General features: G+C 53.6%; 1 protein-coding gene across 1 annotated transcript in view; it reads right to left on the bottom strand.

Moving 5' to 3' along the window:
• The window catches only part of LOC144932311 (ovochymase-2-like), a 31,708-nt gene that overhangs the window by 7,896 nt on the left and 2,305 nt on the right, over positions 1 to 21,507 (bottom strand). Inside the window, exons 4-27 of the mRNA XM_078856251.1 lie at positions 19,174 to 19,271; positions 18,327 to 18,499; positions 17,742 to 17,837; positions 16,767 to 16,918; positions 14,893 to 15,112; positions 14,364 to 14,387; positions 13,672 to 13,762; positions 13,350 to 13,483; positions 12,486 to 12,626; positions 11,389 to 11,534; positions 9,602 to 9,695; positions 8,669 to 8,797; positions 8,091 to 8,180; positions 7,197 to 7,374; positions 6,449 to 6,680; positions 6,088 to 6,283; positions 5,478 to 5,632; positions 4,442 to 4,598; positions 3,938 to 4,003; positions 2,985 to 3,290; positions 1,647 to 1,787; positions 1,128 to 1,404; positions 479 to 627; positions 69 to 227 (exon numbers count right to left, since the gene is read on the bottom strand). Coding sequence (XP_078712377.1) covers positions 69 to 227; positions 479 to 627; positions 1,128 to 1,404; positions 1,647 to 1,787; positions 2,985 to 3,290; positions 3,938 to 4,003; positions 4,442 to 4,598; positions 5,478 to 5,632; positions 6,088 to 6,283; positions 6,449 to 6,680; positions 7,197 to 7,374; positions 8,091 to 8,180; positions 8,669 to 8,797; positions 9,602 to 9,695; positions 11,389 to 11,534; positions 12,486 to 12,626; positions 13,350 to 13,483; positions 13,672 to 13,762; positions 14,364 to 14,387; positions 14,893 to 15,112; positions 16,767 to 16,918; positions 17,742 to 17,837; positions 18,327 to 18,499; positions 19,174 to 19,271 — 3,604 coding nt within the window. The remainder of the gene's footprint in view (positions 1 to 68; positions 228 to 478; positions 628 to 1,127; positions 1,405 to 1,646; positions 1,788 to 2,984; positions 3,291 to 3,937; positions 4,004 to 4,441; positions 4,599 to 5,477; positions 5,633 to 6,087; positions 6,284 to 6,448; positions 6,681 to 7,196; positions 7,375 to 8,090; positions 8,181 to 8,668; positions 8,798 to 9,601; positions 9,696 to 11,388; positions 11,535 to 12,485; positions 12,627 to 13,349; positions 13,484 to 13,671; positions 13,763 to 14,363; positions 14,388 to 14,892; positions 15,113 to 16,766; positions 16,919 to 17,741; positions 17,838 to 18,326; positions 18,500 to 19,173; positions 19,272 to 21,507) is intronic.

Raw genomic sequence — 21,507 nt, 5'->3', positions numbered from 1 at the left:
GGTCCTGCGAGTGAAATCTCCCATAACTGTCAAATGACAGCGCACAAGGTGAGAGGGGGTGGTCTTACCTGCAATTGGCTCTTGAAATGTGTAGGTCAAGTTGAATCCCAGGTCATCAGCAAAACCTCTCAGCTCCCCTGGCTTCCCCGGGCCTCCCGCCACAAACTCCAACGCGATGTCGTGACCCGTCTTCAGTGGTGGGGGCAGCGTCCTACCGCACAGGTGCGCTGTGCGTACGCACGCACGCAGCACGTTCACATGTAGGGAAACACACACAAAGACACAGATGCCCCCGTGTAGCCTAAACAGACCGTTGGGGGTAAAGTGTTGTTAGGGCGAGTGCCTACGACGGCCGGCACGGAATACGAGAGGGTTTAGGGGGGGGGGGGGGCAGCACCATGCTGGGCTGGCCCACCACCCCGTGCCAGCGGATACCCATCCGAGGATGTGATGGCGTACGCCAACACGAGGGACGGACCTACGAGGGAGCGCGTGTCCGCGGTGGCGTTGAGCTCGTAGACGGAGAGCGAGTCCGTGCAGTCGCCGGCGGAGGTCACGCGCGTCGAGAAGCTCGCGAAGTCCAGGCGGATTAGCGCAGAGTTGGGGGCCACCACTCGCCACGAGCATCTGATGAGAGAATGAACACGGGGGTGGGGGGGGGGGGCAGCTGAATGTCGGCTGTGCATGGGACAATGAGCTACGGAGCTGCCGCTGAACGACGCGTCGCTGCGGGGGGAGGGGGGGGGAGCGAGAAGGGCCGGAGGTCCACGCAGTTTCACGACAAAAATCACTCACAAATTGCACAACATTCGCCTGCAACTGCTTTGTCCACAGTTGAGCAAGTAGTTGCACAACAAATATGTAACACCCCACACACCCCTTTCACCAGTTAGCTCCATCGCCCCCACCCCCCAACCACCCACGTCAGGTTTTTACGACCAATCATAGCTTGATTGTGCACGTGATGAAATACGTCGTGACAAATTGCTTGTATGCAACCGGTTTGCCCGACCGTTCGCAACTGGTTGCAGAGACGTCCACACGGCAAAGGATGCCCGTTGCACGCAACAAAGTTGAGAGCGACCGATTTGCTCAGGCGTGGAGCCGCCTCAAGCGCGACAACTCACCGCACGTGCGGCGGGTAGGGCCACGGGAAGGCAGGAGACGAGATGGTCCCCGCAGGTTGCTCAAGCACCAGGTCTCCGCACTGGGGGCTGGCGGCTACCTCGGAGGGACGGTGGTAGAGTGGAGGAGGTCGTCGTGGCGGAATAGGGGAGACGGGGGGGGACGTGGGGGCCACGGAGGACGTGGGGGCCGCTGGGCCATGCGATGCCGAGACGACCAGGGTGGAGTTGGAGGTCGGGGATGGTGGCACCATCCCGTCCAGCAGCTGCACTGGAGGTCCTGAAAATTGCCACGAGGTTAAGCGAACCAAACGCAAGGTGGCCCCTTCCAGGTCATGAATTGGCAAGGGTTCAAGGTTACACTGCTCTGTCAGCGGCAAATGCAGGATCACTTTTCTTGATTATAAAAATGATTAAAAAAAAAGTAACGAGGTTGAACCCCCGATTAGAGCCTCAAAAGATGTTTTAAAACACCAAAAACAAGACAGCTTTCCTCGCGTCGGGGAAAAAAAAAAAAGGTACCTGGCATTTGCACCGCCAAGTATTTGATTGCAAAGCCACGGTTTGACGACAGAGGCAGTGGCCCGGAGCGGAAGTGAAGAAGAACTCGCGGTCCAGAGCTGCGCAGCAGCAGCGGGCGCGGCAGGAGCCCACAGAACCGGCCTGCAACACGGCGACGACGCCCCACGTGGTGGGAAAAAAACAAAGACAAAAGATCCCCGACCCCACACCCCCCACCCAATGTAGCCTTTAACAAGACTGCTTGGGGGCATTAATTCTAGATTTGAAGCTTTCGTGACTGCAAGAATTCATATTCATAGGTTTTTTTCGGTAAAGTCACGTAGGCAAAATAATTTTTACCTACGTGACTTTACCAAAAAAACCTAAGAATATGCTTGGGGGCAAGTGCTGTTAAGCGAGTAGTTATGAAAGCTGGCGTAGCACACGATTGGGTGGGTGGGTGGCCAGCATCACGCCCGGCCACCTTCGTCTCCCCAGTGTTGATGTGTATACATCGTGAAAAATACTCATTAAGGCTGAATGACACACACACACACCCTGACGGATACCTACAGATATGCGCACGCACACACAAAGCCCACACGCTTACACATTGACAGACACCTATATGCAAGGCAAAGATCCCCCCAGTATATAGCCCATTACTGGCTGGTGGTGCAAGTGCTGCTTGAGGCCGAGACAACCTAGGGGAGGGCCCAGCACTGGGTTCATACACGTAGCTGCGCGGGATCCGTTTGTGCGAGCAGCAATTCTTCACAAAACACTACAGCCGTCTGTGAAACATAACACCTTTGGCGGTAGCCTGTGCATCAACACATGGCATGGACACCAAAAGGACCAAATCATTAGTCTCATTTTTAATCACTCAGGGCTGCACTGCTCTGGGAGATCCGAATGGATACTCCGGTCTCTTGACACAACACCAATAGAAGATAAAATATAGGAAAGACAAAATATTTTGTTGGGAAAATAAATGTGCTTTGATGTTTGCATTGCCTTTGCGCTGTTCGGATTTTGTCGATCTCTGGCGAGGACAAGGCCGTAAAAAGGAGGCTGCCATCTCTGGTGTAATGGCCAATCAGTTTCGAAGACAACGTGTACATTATTCAAAGCACGTTCGTTTGCATGTTTTACCATAACGCATGTGTCGTTAATCCAGACGCGATTGCCTTGCAAAAGGTGTCCATTTCGTGTTTGAGCATCTTAACACCCGAATTTGTTTTGTAAATCGTAAAAAGCCTAGCCATTTTTCATCAATTCGATGAAGGCGAATTCGTCCGTCCCCCCCTAGATTTTCTTTCTTTAAGCGCGCAGCAGTGTGCCCCCCCCCCCACCCACCCAGGAGCGGAGCGGCGAGCGAGTTCCCATCGTACAACTCCAGCGCCTCCTGCGCACAGCCCGTCGAGTTGTACAGGGACAGGTCTTCCAGCACCAGCTGCAGGGCGGTGCCGCGTGCCACTGTCGGTGGCGCCACAGAGTGCGGTGGAAACACCGTCCCAACCTCCGGGGTAGGGTCTGGTCCCACACGCAGGAGCCAGCTGCAGTTGCGGCCGCCCGGGTACGAGTCCGGGTATCCGGGCGATGACAGCTGCCCCTCCGTCGACGGCGCCACCGCCACCTGCGCAACGCCCGAGCAGTCCCACGCTGTCGCACGCGCGCGCGCAGCGAGACACCGTCAAAAGTTTGCACGCGTCCCTGCAAACGCGCGCTCGCCGATTTCAATTCGCGCAGTTAGCAGCAACACACCAGACCGGAAATCCACAGGTCGCCGGCTCAATTCGCTCGGCGAGGAAGCCGAAACGATCGGTGGTAGGTTTCTTAAATCCTCTCCACCTCGATACACTCTGCACCAACAACGAGCGCAAGGGACAAGCCAGGTGGGGGGGGGGGGGGGCAGCACCAAGGAATCCCAGGGTATTCTCGGGAGATTGGGGCCACCCCCATCAAAAGACAAAGATCCCCCCCCCGTATAGCCTTAACAGACTGATGGGGCAAGTGCTGTTAGCCAGCACCTATGAAGGCCGGCACGGCACACAAGGGGGTGGGCGGTCAGCACCACGCCCGGCCGCCTTCGTCTCCCCAGTGGCGATGTTTACTACACACCGCACCAGGTACTCATTTGAGGTCGAGTCGACCTAGCGGAAGGCCCAGGACCGGTTCAGATAATCGTCAACTCGGGTCTCCGGGTTCGTAGCGCAGCGGCACTAACAGCTGCACTACCGCTTCCCACACACACGTGTCCCAGGGCACACGTGTTTAAACCGCCTAAGGGACGTTCTACGAACGCGTACCCATTTTGTGGGGTCGACCGGCTTTATACTTGCGGACGAGAGCTGGGGCAGGAGCCATGGGAGGAGCTGAAAGGCAAGGAGAGTGAAGAAGTCACAAACGGGGCCGTTCAGCAGCCTTGTTCACAGGGCTGTACAATGGGCAGGGGACCGGTTCAGATGTCACTCACTCGCCACTGGTGTTAACCGTAATGAACTGAAGTCGCAGGGTTCATGGCACGGTGTTTGTTCTAACGGCCGGGCCACTTGCTGCCAACTGGCCACTGTGGGAGTGTGAAGCTCTGTGGGTCTCGACGAGTCCCTAGAAATACGCGTTTTGAATATTTGGCTGCTGCTATAGATTCCCACACGATGACGACAAGCCACTTCGTAGAGCTGCGATCATCAGCGATAGACAGGTCGCTTCTGAAAAAGAAGAGTTCGTATACCTCCGGGGCCTTACCTGGTAAAATAAAAAAGTTTGGTTGTAAGTTGTAGGGCGAGCAATGGGGGAGGGGGGGGGCTCACGGCTCAGCACCGCCTGTATCCAGGGCAGGAGGCTGGCGACGCGCGTGTACACGCCGGGACGGCCCTGCTTGCCGCAGTCCTCGCCCCAGCTCGTCAGCCCGAACACCGCCATGGAGCCGTTGGTCAGGGAGCAGACCAGCGGCCCGCCGGAGTCACCCTGCGACAGCCAGTCACACGGGGGGGGGGGGGGGGACAAGCGAGGAGCTTCATTTGGTGCAAGGTACACGAACAAACGAGCCGAGCAGCAGAGCCGCGCATGGATTCTGTAACGCTTTGGGGTCCTGTTTATTAGCGAGAACAGAGTTCCTCCCATGTGGGCGAGAGATGGGGGGTGGGGGTGGTCTGTTTGGGTGTTGTCCGTCTGAGCTTTTGGATTTCATCTCGCTTGTGTTCACATCAATTTTACGTTTAAATAAAGGACTTTTTACTTCATGTCTGCACATGCCCATGTAGGCGATAGGCAAGAAAGAGGTGGTCTCTGAACTTGACAGACGCAGGTAGTGGACAGCAGACTGCAGGGGGACGGGAGTTCCAGGTGCTTCAATGGAACGCCTTGATTGCTGGAGCAGAGTGTGTGGAGGGCAGTAGTTCGAGACGAGGGGAGAGGTGGGGGCAGGTACCGCATGTCATCAGTGGAATGGAGAGGGAGGGATTGCCAGGCTTTGTTCCAGCCGCACGACTACACGAAGTGCACCGTCGATTCTAAACAGGCGCTCGCACTCGGCACGACTAAACCGTGTTGTCGTGATGGAAGCAAAACACGTGCACGCACGCATTTGTAGTACGCGCACACAAAACACGTTTGCACCTCTTTGCGTGTACGCACGTGTGTGTGTGCGCGTGTGTAAACATCGTCACTCGGGAGACAAAAGCATCCGGGCGTGGGGTGCCGTGAAGTAGTGCACGGCACCGTGAGGGTGCGACGTGCCGGCCTTCATTAGGTGCCCGCGAACAGCACTTGCCCCAACAGTCCGTCAAAACGCCACAAAGGCGGGGGGGGGAATCCTTTTTTGTGTTTTCATGCGCGTGCGCGTACCTGGCACGTGTCCTTGTTGCTGGTGGACGGGAACCCCGCGCACAGCATGCGGGCGGAGATGCCGCCGGGATGGCGCGGGTAGTGTTCCCGCTCGCACAGCGCCGAGTCCAGCACGGGGACCTGCAGCTGCTGGAGCCGCTCGGCCGGCTCCCCGTCTAGGCGCCGGGGGGGGGGGGGGTGGGGGGAGGGGGGTTCGCGAGCACGGTGGGCACAGCCAGGGGTGGTGGGGATGGGGAGGATGGGAGCAGCGAAGTCGTTTTTGCACGGCGGTCGTCCCTCTCGGTGCCCTTTAATTCGGCAACGACAAAGATACGCTCGACGCGGCAGGATGAGCACGTGTAAACATTGTCACTTGGGAGACAAAAGTGTGGTATTGGCCACCTAAAAAACACACGGCACAGTGTTATCAGGAGTCGGAAACCAAAAATAACAAGCAATTTTTTTCAAAATCGGTACAAAACTGAAGATTTCAAGTGCCGCGATTGCGCGCGAGCACATCGATACCGTCACGAAGCAGTCGGGGGTAGACGGAAGGCTGCAAGACTCGAGCCAAACCATCAACCTCCACTGGAAAGCATTCATGAATGAATGAAATCCACGCGGGGTACACCTTGGACGAGCGCGCCCCAGCCCGTGACGACGCACACGGACGACGGCGCCACGTCCCGCGCCGCCTCCGGTAGGCACGCGAGCCGCACCGCGTCGCCCAGCTGCGCCGGCGACACGAGTCGCACGAGCGCCACGTCGTAGTCCGCCGTGGTTTCGTTGTAGCGCTCGTGGCACAGGACGAGAGACACCCTGCGCGTCTTTCACGCGGAAAAAGCCACGAGAGAAACATCCCACTCCACCCCCCCACCTCGAGTCGTACAGAGACTAGTCAGGCAAGGGGCTGTTGGTGTCGTGCACTAATCACTACGCCCACCCACTGCTCCTCGCATGCATGTGCATGTCAGAGCAGAGAGAGAGTGTGCAGGAGGGGCGGGGAAGTAGAGCAAGATGATAGGGGAAGAGGGACGGGGGTGAGTTCGGTAGAGGATTTTAAAACACACAAAACAGAGGGCGAGTTTGGGTGCGAGATGACGATCGTTTTTGTACGATTGCGCGTACGCAGTCCCCCCCCCTTCGCACACCTGCTCCGTAGGCTCCTGCTGGGTCCGGTCGTGATCTCCCAGCAGCGCCTCCCAGTACAGGGGGTAACGCACGCTGCACAAAAGAAACCACGCAACAATTTGCCCAGACGCACCGTTAAACGAGCACCTACTTGTAACCGCAGCGGCGCATTGAGAAATTCGGGAGTTGGCTAGTAAGAGCATGGGGTCAGAACGTTACATCAAAACAATACAAAAACACGATAAGAGTGCAAAGTATAGGAAGGGTAAAAAAACGAAATTATCATAAATAAAACGTATTTGTTTCTTACCAGGTGAAACCCACGGAGCTTCTTTTTCAGAAGTGACATGGCCACAAACGATAGCTTAACAAAGTGACTCATTACGTAGACATTTGTAGCATCAATATCATCTCATCTCAATGCACGGTTCGAAAATGTAGAGAGAAACCGGAGGAGGACCCAAAGACAAAAAAAATCCACGCAGAAATGCAAACTCCAAATACAGCGTTAAAAATCTCCCCTTTTCTCCCACCCCACACGCCGCCACGAACACAACCGCGCTTTCACTCCTCCTCCGCGTCCCCCCAACACTCGCGCAGCGGCATTACTTTCGGAAGCAGTGGGCGGCCGTGAGCAGCCACTGCGGGTGGACGAGGACGGCGCCGCACGCGTGGTCGCCCAGCAGGCGCAGGCTCGCCGTCCACGGCCACGAGTGGGGCCGCACCTCCTCACCGCCGAGCACGCGCGCCGACGCGTGCGGCGACACGGGGGCCACGCCGCACGACTCTGGCCGGTGCGGGGGTTGGAAGTACGAACACGCGCACACACACACACCACGGTTTTCACGTCACCGACGCCGCAATGTGTAGGCGTGCCGCGCACCGCACCACTGGCGGTGCGGGTGGTGGGAATGGAGGCACACGCACGCACACACGGTTTAAACTTCTTTCGCACCGTACGTAGCCCGATCGCGATAATCGGAGGTGCGGGGAGAACGGACGATAAACTAAACACAAAAAGCAATTCTGAAAGGAATGAGTGTTTAATTTAGACGATTTAAAAGTGCATAGCCCCAGCGGCTTCCTAATATTGGAAGGAAGAGCATTCCAGACGGCCGCAAAAGCGCATCTGAAAGCGCGCGATGCGGTTAACCGTTTTTTTTCAATGGTCAGCCAAAAGCCGCTGCGAGGATGACCGGAGTTCGCGTGATGGTTTGTGCTCCTTGACGCACACAACCCTTTGTGGAAATGCACTGCTGGACGAGGGCCTCCTCAAGACTACCCACCCTACTTGACTTGCCAACCCACCCCCCTAACTGGACAACTGTGAAGAGCTTGACAGCTCATCGGATTCCTCCAGGAGAAATACAAATTCTGATTTTATTCCGAGATGTGCAGGCTCACACAGAGCGCTTGGGTGTCTCCGGAGGGGAGCGCGTATCACCGCTGGTGTGTGCGCGTCTTAAGCGGGCGGGAGAGTCCGAGGTTGTGGATCTGCGGTACCGAGAGGCACAGGGCGGAGCGTAGGCAAGGGCGGTGTCGGTGACGCAGAGTCCACGCTCGCTTCTGCCGATGCAGCAGCAGATGCCTCTTCTAGTGGGGGGGGGGGGGACAATCGCGTATCCACACAGGCACACACGTTGGGGCACGAGTGCACACTTGTAAACACCACAGCATTCACTCACACACGTGCGCACGTAGCAACAAGGGCATTTACGTCTACGAGGTCCGGTGAAATACTTTGCGTCACGAGTTCCTTACCGATCACCGAAATAATTTGCTTTCAAATGGGAAAGCTATAGGGGTGGAATGTCGGACAACGGTACTGCTTCTTCATAGCAGAGAGAAAACAAGTTGTAGACTCCGCTCAACACCACGGGGCCCTTACAACGAAATTCTGAGTTTTTAGACAACTGCCATAGGAGCGACGTGGTGAGAAGCGGGGGTGCGGCAAGGGGGGGGGGGGTGGCAGGGGGGGGAGTGGTAGGGGGGGTGCGACAAGGGGGGGTGCGACAAGGGGGGGTGCGACAAGGGGGGGTGCGACAAGGGGGGGGAGCGGTAGGGGGGGGCGCCCGACGCACCTGGCGCGAGGAACGAGAACGTGGCCTTGAAGCCTCTGAGGGAGCTCTCGTGGTCGGACGCGAACACCACGCTCATCGTCTCCCCGGGGCTCAACACGGGCGGCGGGAGCCCCGCCCCACACAATTTGGCTGCGAAGTGCAAGGGGAACACAAGGGGGGGGGGGGGGTGGGGGGGGACAGTGATTCTGCACTTGCTCTATGACTATAGTACTATACTGCCTTCAACTTTGATGAACGACTGGGTGTTTTAAGGTTAGTGATATGTCGTATTATGTCTGCATAGCAAATGAAAACACACAATTACTTTACTATACAAGTAAAAAAAGTGTTTAAATATTTGTGTTTTAAAATATATATATATGCGACAGGCCCCGCACTAGCTCAATCTGGCACTGCACACAGGCAGTAGACAACAAGAGAACAGGGGGAGCTGACGGAGGCATGGAGGTACGAGAGCTGAGGAGCATTTGGCGTTGGGTGGCGAACGCTGATACTGCAAGGGCACAGCCCCCCCTCAAAACTGGTCACCAGTCATGTAAACATCTCGAAGCCAGACTCCGAGCACAAAGAAAACACACGCAGGGCAACTATGTTGTTGCCTGCTATTGAGCTTACTTCATAACTGTAATTCTGCGTGGAACGGCATCAAAAACGCGAATTTTAAACCCGAGCCGAGAAGCCAAATCGTCGTGACCTCCCCTCCCCGTGTGTCAAGCGAGCCTGCCGTGTCCTGGATTCCCACCCCTCCAGCCTCCGCTTCACAGCTCGCAAGAGAGAAACTCTGCCCTTTCCGTACCGAACACGTTACCCAGAAGAAGCCACAGCGTCGCCGCTTCCACCCACATCCTGCCGCCCCCCCCCTCCAAAAACACACACGCGCGTAGATACGTATGCACGCACACGTATGCACGCGCACGCCCCACACAAACTCACCGAGTTGAAGCGTGCGTTCCACGTCGCCGTAGACAGCGACGTAGTCGTACGTGCAGTTCGGGCTCGAGGCCAGCTCAAAGTCCGTGAAGCGAAGCTGTGGAGGACGGTGGATGTTTGTTTGTTAGGGACGGTGGATTTGTTTGTTAGGGACGGTGGATTTAGTTATCGCTCACGTGCCATTGTGTCCATCCAACCGCCCCCCCCCGCCCATCCAGATTGAGCCATGCTCTGCACGTACAACTGGCAAAAAAATAGAACCCAAAACCATGCAAACGCTTTTCTTCTATTCTTGATGAGCCTCCTCCCCTCTTCGAAAGAGTCCTGCCACGTGTTTGGCAGCTGGGGGGGGGTCAATCTTGCTGCTGCTGTGTGCAATCTATCTCAAAGGAGTAATTTTGCAGCATTTGGATGTTTTGGCCAATACCGGTTTCATTGTTTTTCTTTTTGTTAAGTTTGGCGAGGCAACCAGAGAACCTGGAGGCAACCTCATGCAGAAGAGGGAAAGAACTTACATGTTTGCACACAAGGTGCCCGAGTCAGGAATCGAACCCAAATCTCTCCCTCCTTGCTGGGGAGGCACACAAGGTGGCCACGGCAGAGTGTCAACTACCTCGCTGGGTGTACAGGAGATTGTGGGTTCGACCCCGACTTTTAGCGCCTGCTGTATATTTGGAGTGTGCAGGTCTCTTTCTCGTAGTGGGGGTGTATTTTTTCTCTGGGACCTCCTGTTTTTTCTCCCTCAATATTTTAGAATCAGCATAGATTCACAGTATTTTGGCCGCTATACAATTATCCACACGATAAGCCACTTTCATCGAGCCATCACTGTGGGTCAGGTCGCTTCTGATATAACTATAAAGCAGCTGGGTGGTAAAAAAATATTTGTTTTATTTGTATATTTAAGCAATTTGTTGATCTTTGCTATACTGTGAACTCCTATCGTGTGTTTGTAATGGATTGTTGTTATAACGATCTCAACCCGTGCACCTCCCTTACCAGACATCTGTGAAAAGGCTTCATAACTCATCGGATTCCTCCAGTCTAAATAATTTATGTTGTTAGTTTAAATACATAGCAAGGCTTTCTCGACCAATATCATCCATACAGGTTTTTGTTTGGGTGGGGTGGAGGGGGTGAGATCGCGTCAGCATAGCAACATATAAATGTGCCCGTTGTCTTAGTAGAGGGCCGTCTATAAATTACGTCACGCTATTTTGTGACGTCAAATATGACGTCACAAAGCTCTGCCCCCCCCCCCCCCCAAAACCATATTTCCATTTTGAAAATAAAACATGCGTCAAATCGCTTTAAACTATTGTCATTGTAGCGCGTATTTAATGTGGCGCTGCACTCTGATGTTGTAGGAGAAAACATTCATTAAAAAGTCTAACTAAGTAGAACGTGTTGACTATATATAAAGTTGCGCATTTTGACGTGACGTCACATTTCTCAAACCGCCCCCCCCCCACTCGTCACACATCGTCACAAATTTCGACATTCAGACGCTGTCTCCCTGACAGACCTGGTCTTCACCTGAGGACGGCTGCTTGCGTTGTGGCCGAAACGTCGTGAGAATTATTTTAGTATGTTTTATTTGTATTATTTTATTATTTCCCTTCTACGTGACTTTACCGAAAGAGCCAAGAAGATCGTCACAAATGTCTGACCCCCCCCCCCAGGTGACGTCATTTATGGACGACCCCAACACAAAAACACCCCCCCCTCCCCAACTGCGTGCCCACCGCCACCGGGGGGGGGGGTGGGGGGTTTGCCGTGGAGTCGCGCACCTGGAGGCGCTTCCCACGAGGTGCGTGGAGCAGCCAGCGACACGTGACCCCCCCCGGGGTGGCCGCCGGGCGTCCGCCGCGGGGGTAGTTGAGGGACTGCAGCTCCCCCTCGCGCCGCAGCACGGCGAGGCTGCCGCAGCCGGAGACTTCTCTCGCAGCGCGCCGGGACACCGAGGGATAGCACCGGCGCACAAAGACAGAGACAAAGAATCCCCCCCCCACACACACCTCACCCCCGTATAGCCCTTTAACAGACTGCCGTTATAGGCGAGCACCTATGAAGGCCCCGCACCAGATCACAAGGGGGGTCGGGGGTTGGACAGTCACCACGCCCGGCCGCCCCCCTCAGCGGCAATGTTTACACACCGCACCGGGTATGCAAATTGAGGCCGAGTCGACCTAGGGGAGGGCCCAAGACCGGTTCAGATTAATCGTCGCTGGTGTTGGCCCACGAGCGTGAATCGACTCGGGTACAACGCAACAATCCACCAAGCGCCTGCAGCGAAGGGCCTCTCTCGGGCTCATGACCGAATCACTGGGAACACAGCCGATCTGAGCAGATGTCAGATGTTAAGCAGAGTTGAGCCTGGATAGAGCGAGGACGGGTGGCCGACGTGCATTCAACAGGCGTGTTAGAGGATGGGGCGTTGTGGTGGGCATCATTAGGGTACAAAGACAAATCAACTGCTGTACTGTACTTCTATGCCCCCCCCCCCATCACCAACTCGCACCGACCAGCGTGAAGTATGGTCAAATAACCCCCACGAGTCTGCACATGTCCAGCGATTTCACGTGGAAATTCTAAGGACCGTTCCCAACATTGGCCGTGGTTTTCCGACCACTTCTAACATACGGGCTATGAAAGAGCCACTCTTAAGAGGATTCAAATGCAAACCAACTTGTATTTTACACTACTACCATGCTTTAGTATTGTTTGCCCTTGTAACGTTCTTACCCGCCCCCAATTCGCCGTCTGTGAAAGAGCTTTACAGCTCATCGGATTCGTCCAGTATAAATATTGAGATTTTGACTTCGCCCATCACTGCCCCCCCCACAGCCATGCCCCGTGTGCTGCCCTGCCCCTCCCTCGCGCTCACACGACAGGGAACTCGGGTCGACGGCTGCGAAGTGCAGAGAGAAGCCTCTCCCGCCCGTGCTCTTGTCCGAGACGAACTTCAGGGTCGTCTGGTTGGAGTGGATCACGATGGGCACTGGCAGCGACGTGCCACAGAAGCGGCCTGCGAGTGCGCACACACACAAGGCAAAGATCCCCCATATAGCCTGAACAGACTGTAGGGGCAAGTGCTCTTAGCGAGCACCTATGAAGGCCGGAACGGTACACGAGGTGGGTGGCCAGCACCACGCCCGATCGCCTTTGTCTCCCTAGTGGCAATGTTTACACACCGCACCAGGTACTCATTTGAGGCCGAGTCGACCTAGGGGAGGCCCGGGACCGGTTCAGATAATCGTCACTGGTGTTAGCCGTGAGTGGGAATCGAACCCGGGTCGCCAGGTTCATAGCGCAGCGCGCTAACCGCTACACTACCGCTCCCCATCGGTCACACACACACGCGGTCACCACCACCAACATCCAGAATCGGAATATTTATTGATACTGGAAGAATCCCCCGATGAGCTATAACGATAGGAGTGCAAAGAATAGGAAAGGGAGTCAAATCACTTAAAATACAAATTAAACTAAACAATGTTTGTATCTTTCCAGGTAAAGCCCATCAAGGATTCAACTTATTTTTTCAGAAGCAACCTTGCCCACAAATGATAGCTCGACGAAGCGGCTCATCACGTGGACATTCACAACAGCATTATTTAGTACTCCCGAGCATATACCAAGCACAGGCAGTCGTCGACGAGGGAATTTCGCAGCGCCACGCGGTTTGACGAGCGTGGGGTCGACGACTGCCGCAGGCCGAGCGTGAGAGTGCGGCAGAGGGGGGGGGTACCCGAGTAGACGTCGATGTCCGTGTACACGGCCAGGTGGTCGAGCTCGCAGCTGACGTGCGGCTCCAGGTCAAACCGCGTGAACGTGAGCACGATCGACTTGCCTGCCGGCACCTGCACCGTCCACACGCAGAATCTGCAGGCGCGCACGCCGCAGCAGCAGCAGCAGCAGTAACCGCCATTCGTCACAAAGCGGCAGTGATGTCGCCACAGCGCTTGTGCCAGGATATGTGCACTTTGAGGCCAAGTGAAGTGTCGAACGCTCGCGGCAACCACCACAAACCAACAATAACACAGGACCAGACCCCCGAGCCAAAAGCTCACGTGTTGTCAGGGTAGGTAGTGTTGTCTGGGACAGGGTAGGCGAGGGTTCCCGACTCTCCCGTCAGGACCACGCCGGTCGCGTTGCAGTTCCCTGGAGTCGAGAGCAAAATGGGGGGGGGGGGGGGGGCAGAGCAAGGATTTATGAAAAGCCCATAATATTTCCAAATGGTTAAACCGCGAAGCATGGCATTAATCAAGATGAGTGGGACACTGCCAGAACTCTTAGACGACATTTTCCAGCAGGCCACATTTTACAATGTGCCCACATCGCCGATTAGCATGGGCGGCTACATCAATGTGAAAAATGTTCAACATACATACACACATTAGCACGTGTTGCAGGTCACGTTTCAGCGCCCGGTGCAGCAGGCCACGTGTACCACGAACACAGACGTAGAACATGGCAAGGGCATGAGATCTCTCCCATCTTCTCCTGGCAGGCCATAAATTGGCAGGCCACTCAAAGACCCTTCGTGGATCACATATACTGGCCCACCCATCATTAAAAAAAAACAATTGCCATGCTGCTGTCAAATTGGCAAGGTGTCGACTTTGTGAAAGGCGGCACACCAATATCAGGCGACAGTGCACACAGTTCAGTACTTTTCACCCCGTGGATGGCCATCCGATTTGAAACATCAGTCACCCTCGCACGCTTTTATCGTCGAACGAATTCGCTCGAAAGCACTCACCGAGATTACTTCTTCCTCTGCTACCTGCGACACAAGAACACGATCAACTCCGTTACACAACTGTTTTTGTGGGCACAATGGAGCAGATGTGCAACGAGACAAACGGGTGTGTGGTGTACACCGTGCAGAGCAGGTTACATCTACAGGACGGTATTGGCTGCAGGAACGGCGAATATTTTAGAAAATATTTGATAGCTCATCCTCCCCTCCCTTAAACATACCACGCTCCCGATCATTGCCCGCTACCCAAGTAGGGTTCCCTACTCCCAGGGCACCTGGCCCCGGGTTCATCGTTGTATTTGGCCTTTTGTTTAATGACAAAAAAATTAATAAAATGAACGCTCAATTGTTTGTGTTAAATTAAAAACAAATCACGAATAAAAAGACAAACCAGTGCTAAAAGTAACTATTTGCGAATATGCCAAAACACATTTTCGCCCGAGAGCCACCCTGGGAACATCCCCCACCGCCCCCCCCCCATGTGTCCGCCATGACCCCCTCCCCATCGTCACACCACGATCCCACCCACCGCCATCCATGTGCTGCTGGATCCATGGCAGGAAGTTGGCGACGCGAGCGAAGATGCCCGGGGTGCCCTGCCGTGTGGCGTCACGGCCGCCCGGGCCCCCCCCCGCACCCCCCGCACCCCCGGCCCAGCCCCGAGCGCACCCGACCCCCCACGAGACCACGCCGTGCAGGCTCCACGCGCCACTCGGGCGCTGGCACACCAAGGGACCCCCGGAGTCCCCCTGGATCCCCACCACAAAGACAAAGATCCCCCGTGTAGCCCTTAGTAGACTATTGGGGCGAGTGCTGTTAATCAAGCAGTATCTACGAAGGCCACCCACCACCGGTGCACGTGGGTGGCCAGCACCACGCCCGACCACTTCGTCTCCCTAGTGGCACCAGGTACTCATTTTGAGGCCGAGTCGACCTAGGAGAGGCCCAGGACCGGTTCAGACAATCGTCACTGGGTATTGACCGTGAGCAGGAATTGACCTCTGGTCGCCGGGTTCGTAGTGCAGCGCAGTAATCGCTACACCACCGCTGGCCAACCACACACGCAGACATCCCAACCTCTAAAATGGCCGCTTCAAAGCCATTAATGTTGCAAAAAAGAGGAAAAACCGTGCATACGCATGGATTCTGGATTGCTCCCCCACAAAGCTTTGTCGGCAGAAGTCTTTGAGCAGTACGGTTTGCACATTTGCAAATAACAATTATTGTAATGATTGTGCCTTCCGATTGTGAGCTACCCTTTGATAAGCCTGTTTTTCCCCCCTAGCAACACAATTATAAATTTAGTTTATTGGGCTCATCAATACAAGCGTTCTTGTGAACCCCACGCTACTGACAGATGGACACACATGGACAGATGTAGGGGCCCAGGCACCGGGCTACAGAGGATAGCAGAGAGGGGGGGGGGGGGTAGGGGAGCTCAGAATCAGAATATCTAGTTATACTGGAAGAATCCGATGAGCTATGAAGCTATTTTTCACAGATGTCCATAAGGGCGAGTAAGAACATTACATCATTAGGAAGGCATGATAGGAGTGTCAAGTACAGGAAAGGTAAACAAATCACTTACAAATATATTTGAAATAAAACCAAACTAGTTTTGTATCTTGCCAGGTAATCCCCACCGAGCTATTAGTTTGGTTTTCAGAAGCCACCCAGCCACAAATGAAAGCTCAACGAAGCGGCCCATCACGTGGAAATTCCAAGCAGCAACATAATAAAAAAAAACACCCCATAGATGGTTCTTTCTAAATAATAAAGGTGAAATGGGTACCAGGGCCCATGCCACCCACGCTACGCACTGGTTCAATATTAAATCTTGACTTAAAGCTTTCGTGACTGCAGGAATTCATATTCTCTGGGTCATTCGATAAAGCCACGTAGATAGAACAAATATAATAAAATAAAAAAAATAATATTATAATATATTTTTTCCTATCTCAGCAGCTCTCACCTGATGACGATTGCTTGTGTTGTGATCGAAACGTCGTGATATTATTTGTATTATTTTATTATATTTTTTCTATCTACGTGGCTTTACCGAAACACCCAAAGAATATGGTTCAATATTCTCCTCCCACTGCCCTTGGCTCCCCCCGTCCCCCCCCTCCCCCCGTCCCCCCCTCCCCCCGTCCCCCCCTCCCCCCGTCCCCCCCCTCCCCCCGTCCCCCCCCTCCCCCCGTCCCCCCCCTCCCCCCGTCCCCCCCCTCCCCCCGTCCCCCCCCTCCCCCCGTCCCCCCCCTCCCCCCGTCCCCCCCCTCCCCCCGTCCCCCCCCCGTCCCCCCCCTCCCCCCGTCCCCCCCCCGTCCCCCCCCTCCCCCCGTCCCCCCCCTCCCCCCGTCCCCCCTCCCCCACCGCCCCTCCCCCACCCACCGCCCCTCCCACCTGACAGGCATCCCGGCCCCCGTTGGGAAAGCCGGCGCACAGCATGGTGCGGTCCATCGCGGGCAGGTGCATGCCTGCGAGCACGCGTGCACACAGCTCCGGGTCGAGCAAGGGCAGGGACACTTCCTGCAGTATGCTGGGCATCTGTCCCTCTGGAGGGGAAAAGGCAAAAGATACCCCCCCACACCCACACCGTAAAGCCTTTAACAGACCGATTTGGGAAAGTGCTGTTCGCGAGCACCTATGAAGGTCGCCACGGCGACCTTCATAGGTGCTGGGCAGACAGGGCCACCCGTGGCCGCCTTTGTCTTCTCAGTGCACACGATTACAGATACTGTACTAGGTACTCAGTTAAGGCCGAGTCGACCTAGGGGAGGCACAGGAGTGGTTCATATAATCGTCACTGGTGTCAGTAGTGAGCGGGAATTGAACTCGGGTGGCCGGGTCTGTAGAGCAGCGCGCTAACCGCTACACCACCACTCCCCACACAATGACATGATGAATGGGCGGTGACGTGGCCAAACGGTAAAAAGTTATCCGTTTGTTGTAGACGTTCCCGGTTCGGGTCCCCTCCCACCCCAGGTTAATATGGCTAATTATATTAACCATAAAAATGTACACGCATTCTGGCTAGCTTCACGGCCAACATTTGCCACATTTCAAAGTTGTCCTGCCAATGACTTGGCACGTACAAACTCACTGCAACATTACCCCCCCCCCCCGTCTTACGTCTTGATTTGAAGCTTTGTGACTGCAGGAATCCCCCTTCTTATGGCCGGTCACAACACGTGCCATCGGCGACCGGGCTGAGGTCATCAACTTGCGACACCTCGAGAAGCACAGGCAGTGGCCGAATCCTGGATTTGAACCCAGGGGATTCTCAACGCGATCAAGCTCAGCGCCCCGACTTCTGAGCCACCCCAGCAGCCCTCCTCTCTCTCGCCCCCCCCCCCCCCACCAAAGCCTAGGCCTCACCCTCTTGCATCTTCCCCCAGCCGCTCACGGTGCACAGCGTGCCCGCGATGAACTCTTCGTCCTGGTACGGGAGGCACGCCGGTTGCACCATCACCCCTAAAACACAACGACAACGAAATTCCATAAGAGCCTTTTAACCGACTGTTGGGGCAAGTGCTGTTCAACGGGTAGCACCTACGAAGGCCAGCAAGGCACACGAAGGGGGTGGGTGGTGGCCAACACCACGCTCAGCCACCTTGGTCTTCCCAGTGCTGATATTTTACACACCTCACCAGGTATTTACTTAAGGCCGATTCGGCCTTAGGAGAGAGGGCCCAGCACTGGTTCAAATTATCCATCAACGCATCACCGGTATTGGCCTTGAGCGGGAATCGAACTCTGGTCGGCGGGTTAGTAGCGTGGCGTGGAAACCACTGCGCCACCACTCCCCAAAAAGACACGCGCACACACCAATTAAGCAAAGCAACCACACGGCGACTTTTGGTGTTCACGACGTGTACCTGTAAAATGAATGAAAGTTAACGAAAGGGATTGTTTTGTGCACGTGGATGACAGTTCACAACCAAGAGGCAGTTTCTCCCTCACCGTACACAATGTCCTTGGTCAGCTCCAGCAGAGCCACGTCGTTGTTGACCGGGTTGAGCGGCCGGAACTTGGGGTGCACGATCACTCGGGAGACTCGCAGCGTTTGCTCCTCATCGTCGCTCGTCTCCATGTCGTACTCACCCACCACCACGCTCAGCGTCTTTTCGAAGTTCCTGTCCACCGAACAAGGGAGCAAGGCGGTCAGGCCAACATGGCACAGGAAAGATTGTAAAGGTGTTAAAACCACGGTTAGTCGATCACAAGGCCACATTTGGTGGGGTAAAGTGTGGGTAACTCCACCTCTGAGACATCTGGCCGGCGTGTAAAAGTAGGCCAAGTCTACGACAGAGCTGGGGAGATGAAATCAGCGTGTGTGTAGGTACTAGGACTGGCTGTTACATCGTCAGACCACGAGATATGGCGGTAATGGATCGGGAAGGCGTTCGTTCATTCATCCAGCAGTGGATCGATCATGGCCGATGAACATTAACTGTTAAAGTGTGGGAGTAATGGCGCAGCAGTTAACGCATCGCATTCTACACCTGGTGATAAAAAGCAGTTCTACAGAAAGTTGTTAATCTAGACTTAAAAGTGCATAGCTCCAGTGGGCTTCCTAATATCAGATGGAAAAGTGTTCGAAACGGCCGCAAGTGCACCTGAAATCACGCAACGCAGTGACCCCGTCTTTGTTCAGTGGTAAGCCAAAAGTCACTGCGAGGATGGCCAGGTGGTCAAGTGTGGTGAAGCGTGGTCAAGTGTGGTAAAGCGTGGTCAACCAACCCCCAAAAATAGAGGGCCTTTTCCCCCCAATGGCTTGACGAGCTGAAAGCGATCGGTCGGCGAGTACCTGTCCCTGGGGGGAATGCAGTGCGCCGCTGTGAGCACCCATCTCGTGTCGATAATGGTCCCTCCACAGAAGTGCGCCGACCCACGCTTTAGGGAAACCTGGGTTACACGTGACGACACAGCACAAGGTAGACCTTAAGAAGAGTCGTGTACTGTACGGTTCTGTTTTGCCCAATTGTTCAAACATTTTTCAAAAAAATGCATTGGCTAAACAGTTTTCATTGCCACACCAAGTTGTGTTTATATTCTTTGGTTCTTTCGGTAAAGTCACGTAGATGAAAAAATAATAATAAACAGAAAATAACTAAATTAAATAACGACGTTTCGAATCAGTAATTTTGCTGTTGCTGTTCCACCTGATGAGGGAAGTGTGTGTTGCCTCTGAAACTTCGTGATTTAATTTAGTTATTTTCATTTGATTATTTTTTATTATTATTTGTATTTTTCATCTACGTGACTTTACCAAAAGAACCAAAGAGTATGGATCCTTGCAGTCACGAAAACTTCAAATCTAGAAGTTGTGTTTAGTTTGTAGTCTCAACCTAGCACCTCCGATTAGCACGGTTGGCTCTGTACGGTGTGAACGTTCAACAGAGCGCCTTGCTTGCTGGACCAATCGACTTTCTGGCAAAAATCAATAAACCTTTGCTCAATCTTTATTTGAAGCTTTCGTGACTGCAGGAATCCATACTCTTTGGTTATTTCGGTAAAGTGCTCAATATTTCTCACAAGCTGGAATTTACTCCCCCCAGACCATCCATCCTGCCAAACCCTGCGTCTGTTCAGGTCAAGGCGCAAAACCTTCCTCTTCTCGCGACTGCCCCCCCCCCCCGACCTATGAAGTGGTTCAAATCTCACCAAACATTACATATGTAGTGGTATAGCGCTGGGTGCTGGAGGCAAAGGGTAACTGCGGTGTACGGCAGTACTCACGCCAGCAGGCCACGATCAATACGAGGGGGACATCTAAAGGGGAAAGGTCACAGAACGGGTCCATCTAAAGGGGAAAGTTAACAGAACGGGCCCATCGGGAAGCCTTGTGAACCCACTGGTAGGTTCCAGAAAGGGGGCGTGGCCAAGGCGGAGCAAGGCCACGCTGGGAGTGTAAGAGGCCCCCCCCCACCCCGTTGTGCTGTTCAAGTCCGTTGTCACCATTTAGTCGTCGTCACCATCTCCACCATCCCGGGGCGCTGTTAGTCAGACAGCCTACCAACTTATTCTTTGGTTCTTTTCGGTTAAGTCACGTCTAAAAATAAAATAATAAATTAAAATAACATATTACGACGTTTCGATTGCAACACAAGCAATCGTCATCAGGTATAAAAGAAATAGCAACAAAAATCTAACTAGAAAACTATAGACAGACATACAAGCAGACAGACATCACAACGGCACACAGAGAGAGGACACAAATCGGCACAAAGAGAGGGGTCGTTTCTGTGACGGTCCCTTAAATATAGAGAGGGGGGGCGGGGACGGAGAGAGGGAGGGGGCAGAGAGAATTAGCATATCAATGAGTGTACGGCAACGTACTGCTGTTGCAAGTAAGATGACAATGTGGAACGGGCACGCAAAATTGAAAACGGGCACGCAAAATTGAAAATTAGGAGACAGGCACACGAAAATTAAATAACCTAGCAAAATATCGAAATGTGATGTAATACAACACAGAGAGTCGGTTAACACACAATTAACGCATAGCCTGGTTGATTACGTGTTTCAAAATTTGCTAAGTTAGAATTTTAAGTGTGAAAAATCCAAAGAGAGGACACAGGCAGAGAGAACAAATTGCCAGAAAGAAAAAGGATAAGCTTAAAACTTCCCCGTAGAAGTGGTTCAATCTTAATTTAGGAGCTTTCGTGACTGCAGGAATTATTCGTTGGTTCTTTTCGGTTAAGTCACGTCTAAAAATAAAATAATAAATTAAAATAACATATTACGACGTTTCGATTGCAACACAAGAAATCGTCATCAGGTATAAAAGAAATAGCAACAAAAATCTAACTAGAAAACTATAGGAATTATTCTTTGGTTCTTTTCGGTTAAGTCACGTCTAAAAATAAAATAATAAATTAAAATAACATATTACGACGTTTCGATTGCAACACAAGCAATCGTCATCAGGTATAAAAGAAATAGCAACAAAAATCTAACTAGAAAACTATAGTTTTCTAGTTAGAAAACTATAGTTTTCTAGTTAGAAAACTATAGTTTTCTAGTTAGAACCAAAGAATAATTCCTGCAGTCACGAAAGCTCCTAAATTAAGCCTACCAACTGTTCTAAGTAGTGCCGCCGACAATAAACGGCCTTAATAACAATAATAGTGTGCACCCA

Source organism: Lampetra fluviatilis, chromosome 5 (assembly GCF_964198595.1).
Source record: "Lampetra fluviatilis chromosome 5, kcLamFluv1.1, whole genome shotgun sequence".
NCBI lineage: Eukaryota > Metazoa > Chordata > Hyperoartia > Petromyzontiformes > Petromyzontidae > Lampetra > Lampetra fluviatilis.
This window is presented reverse-complemented; position numbering and strand designations above follow the sequence as displayed.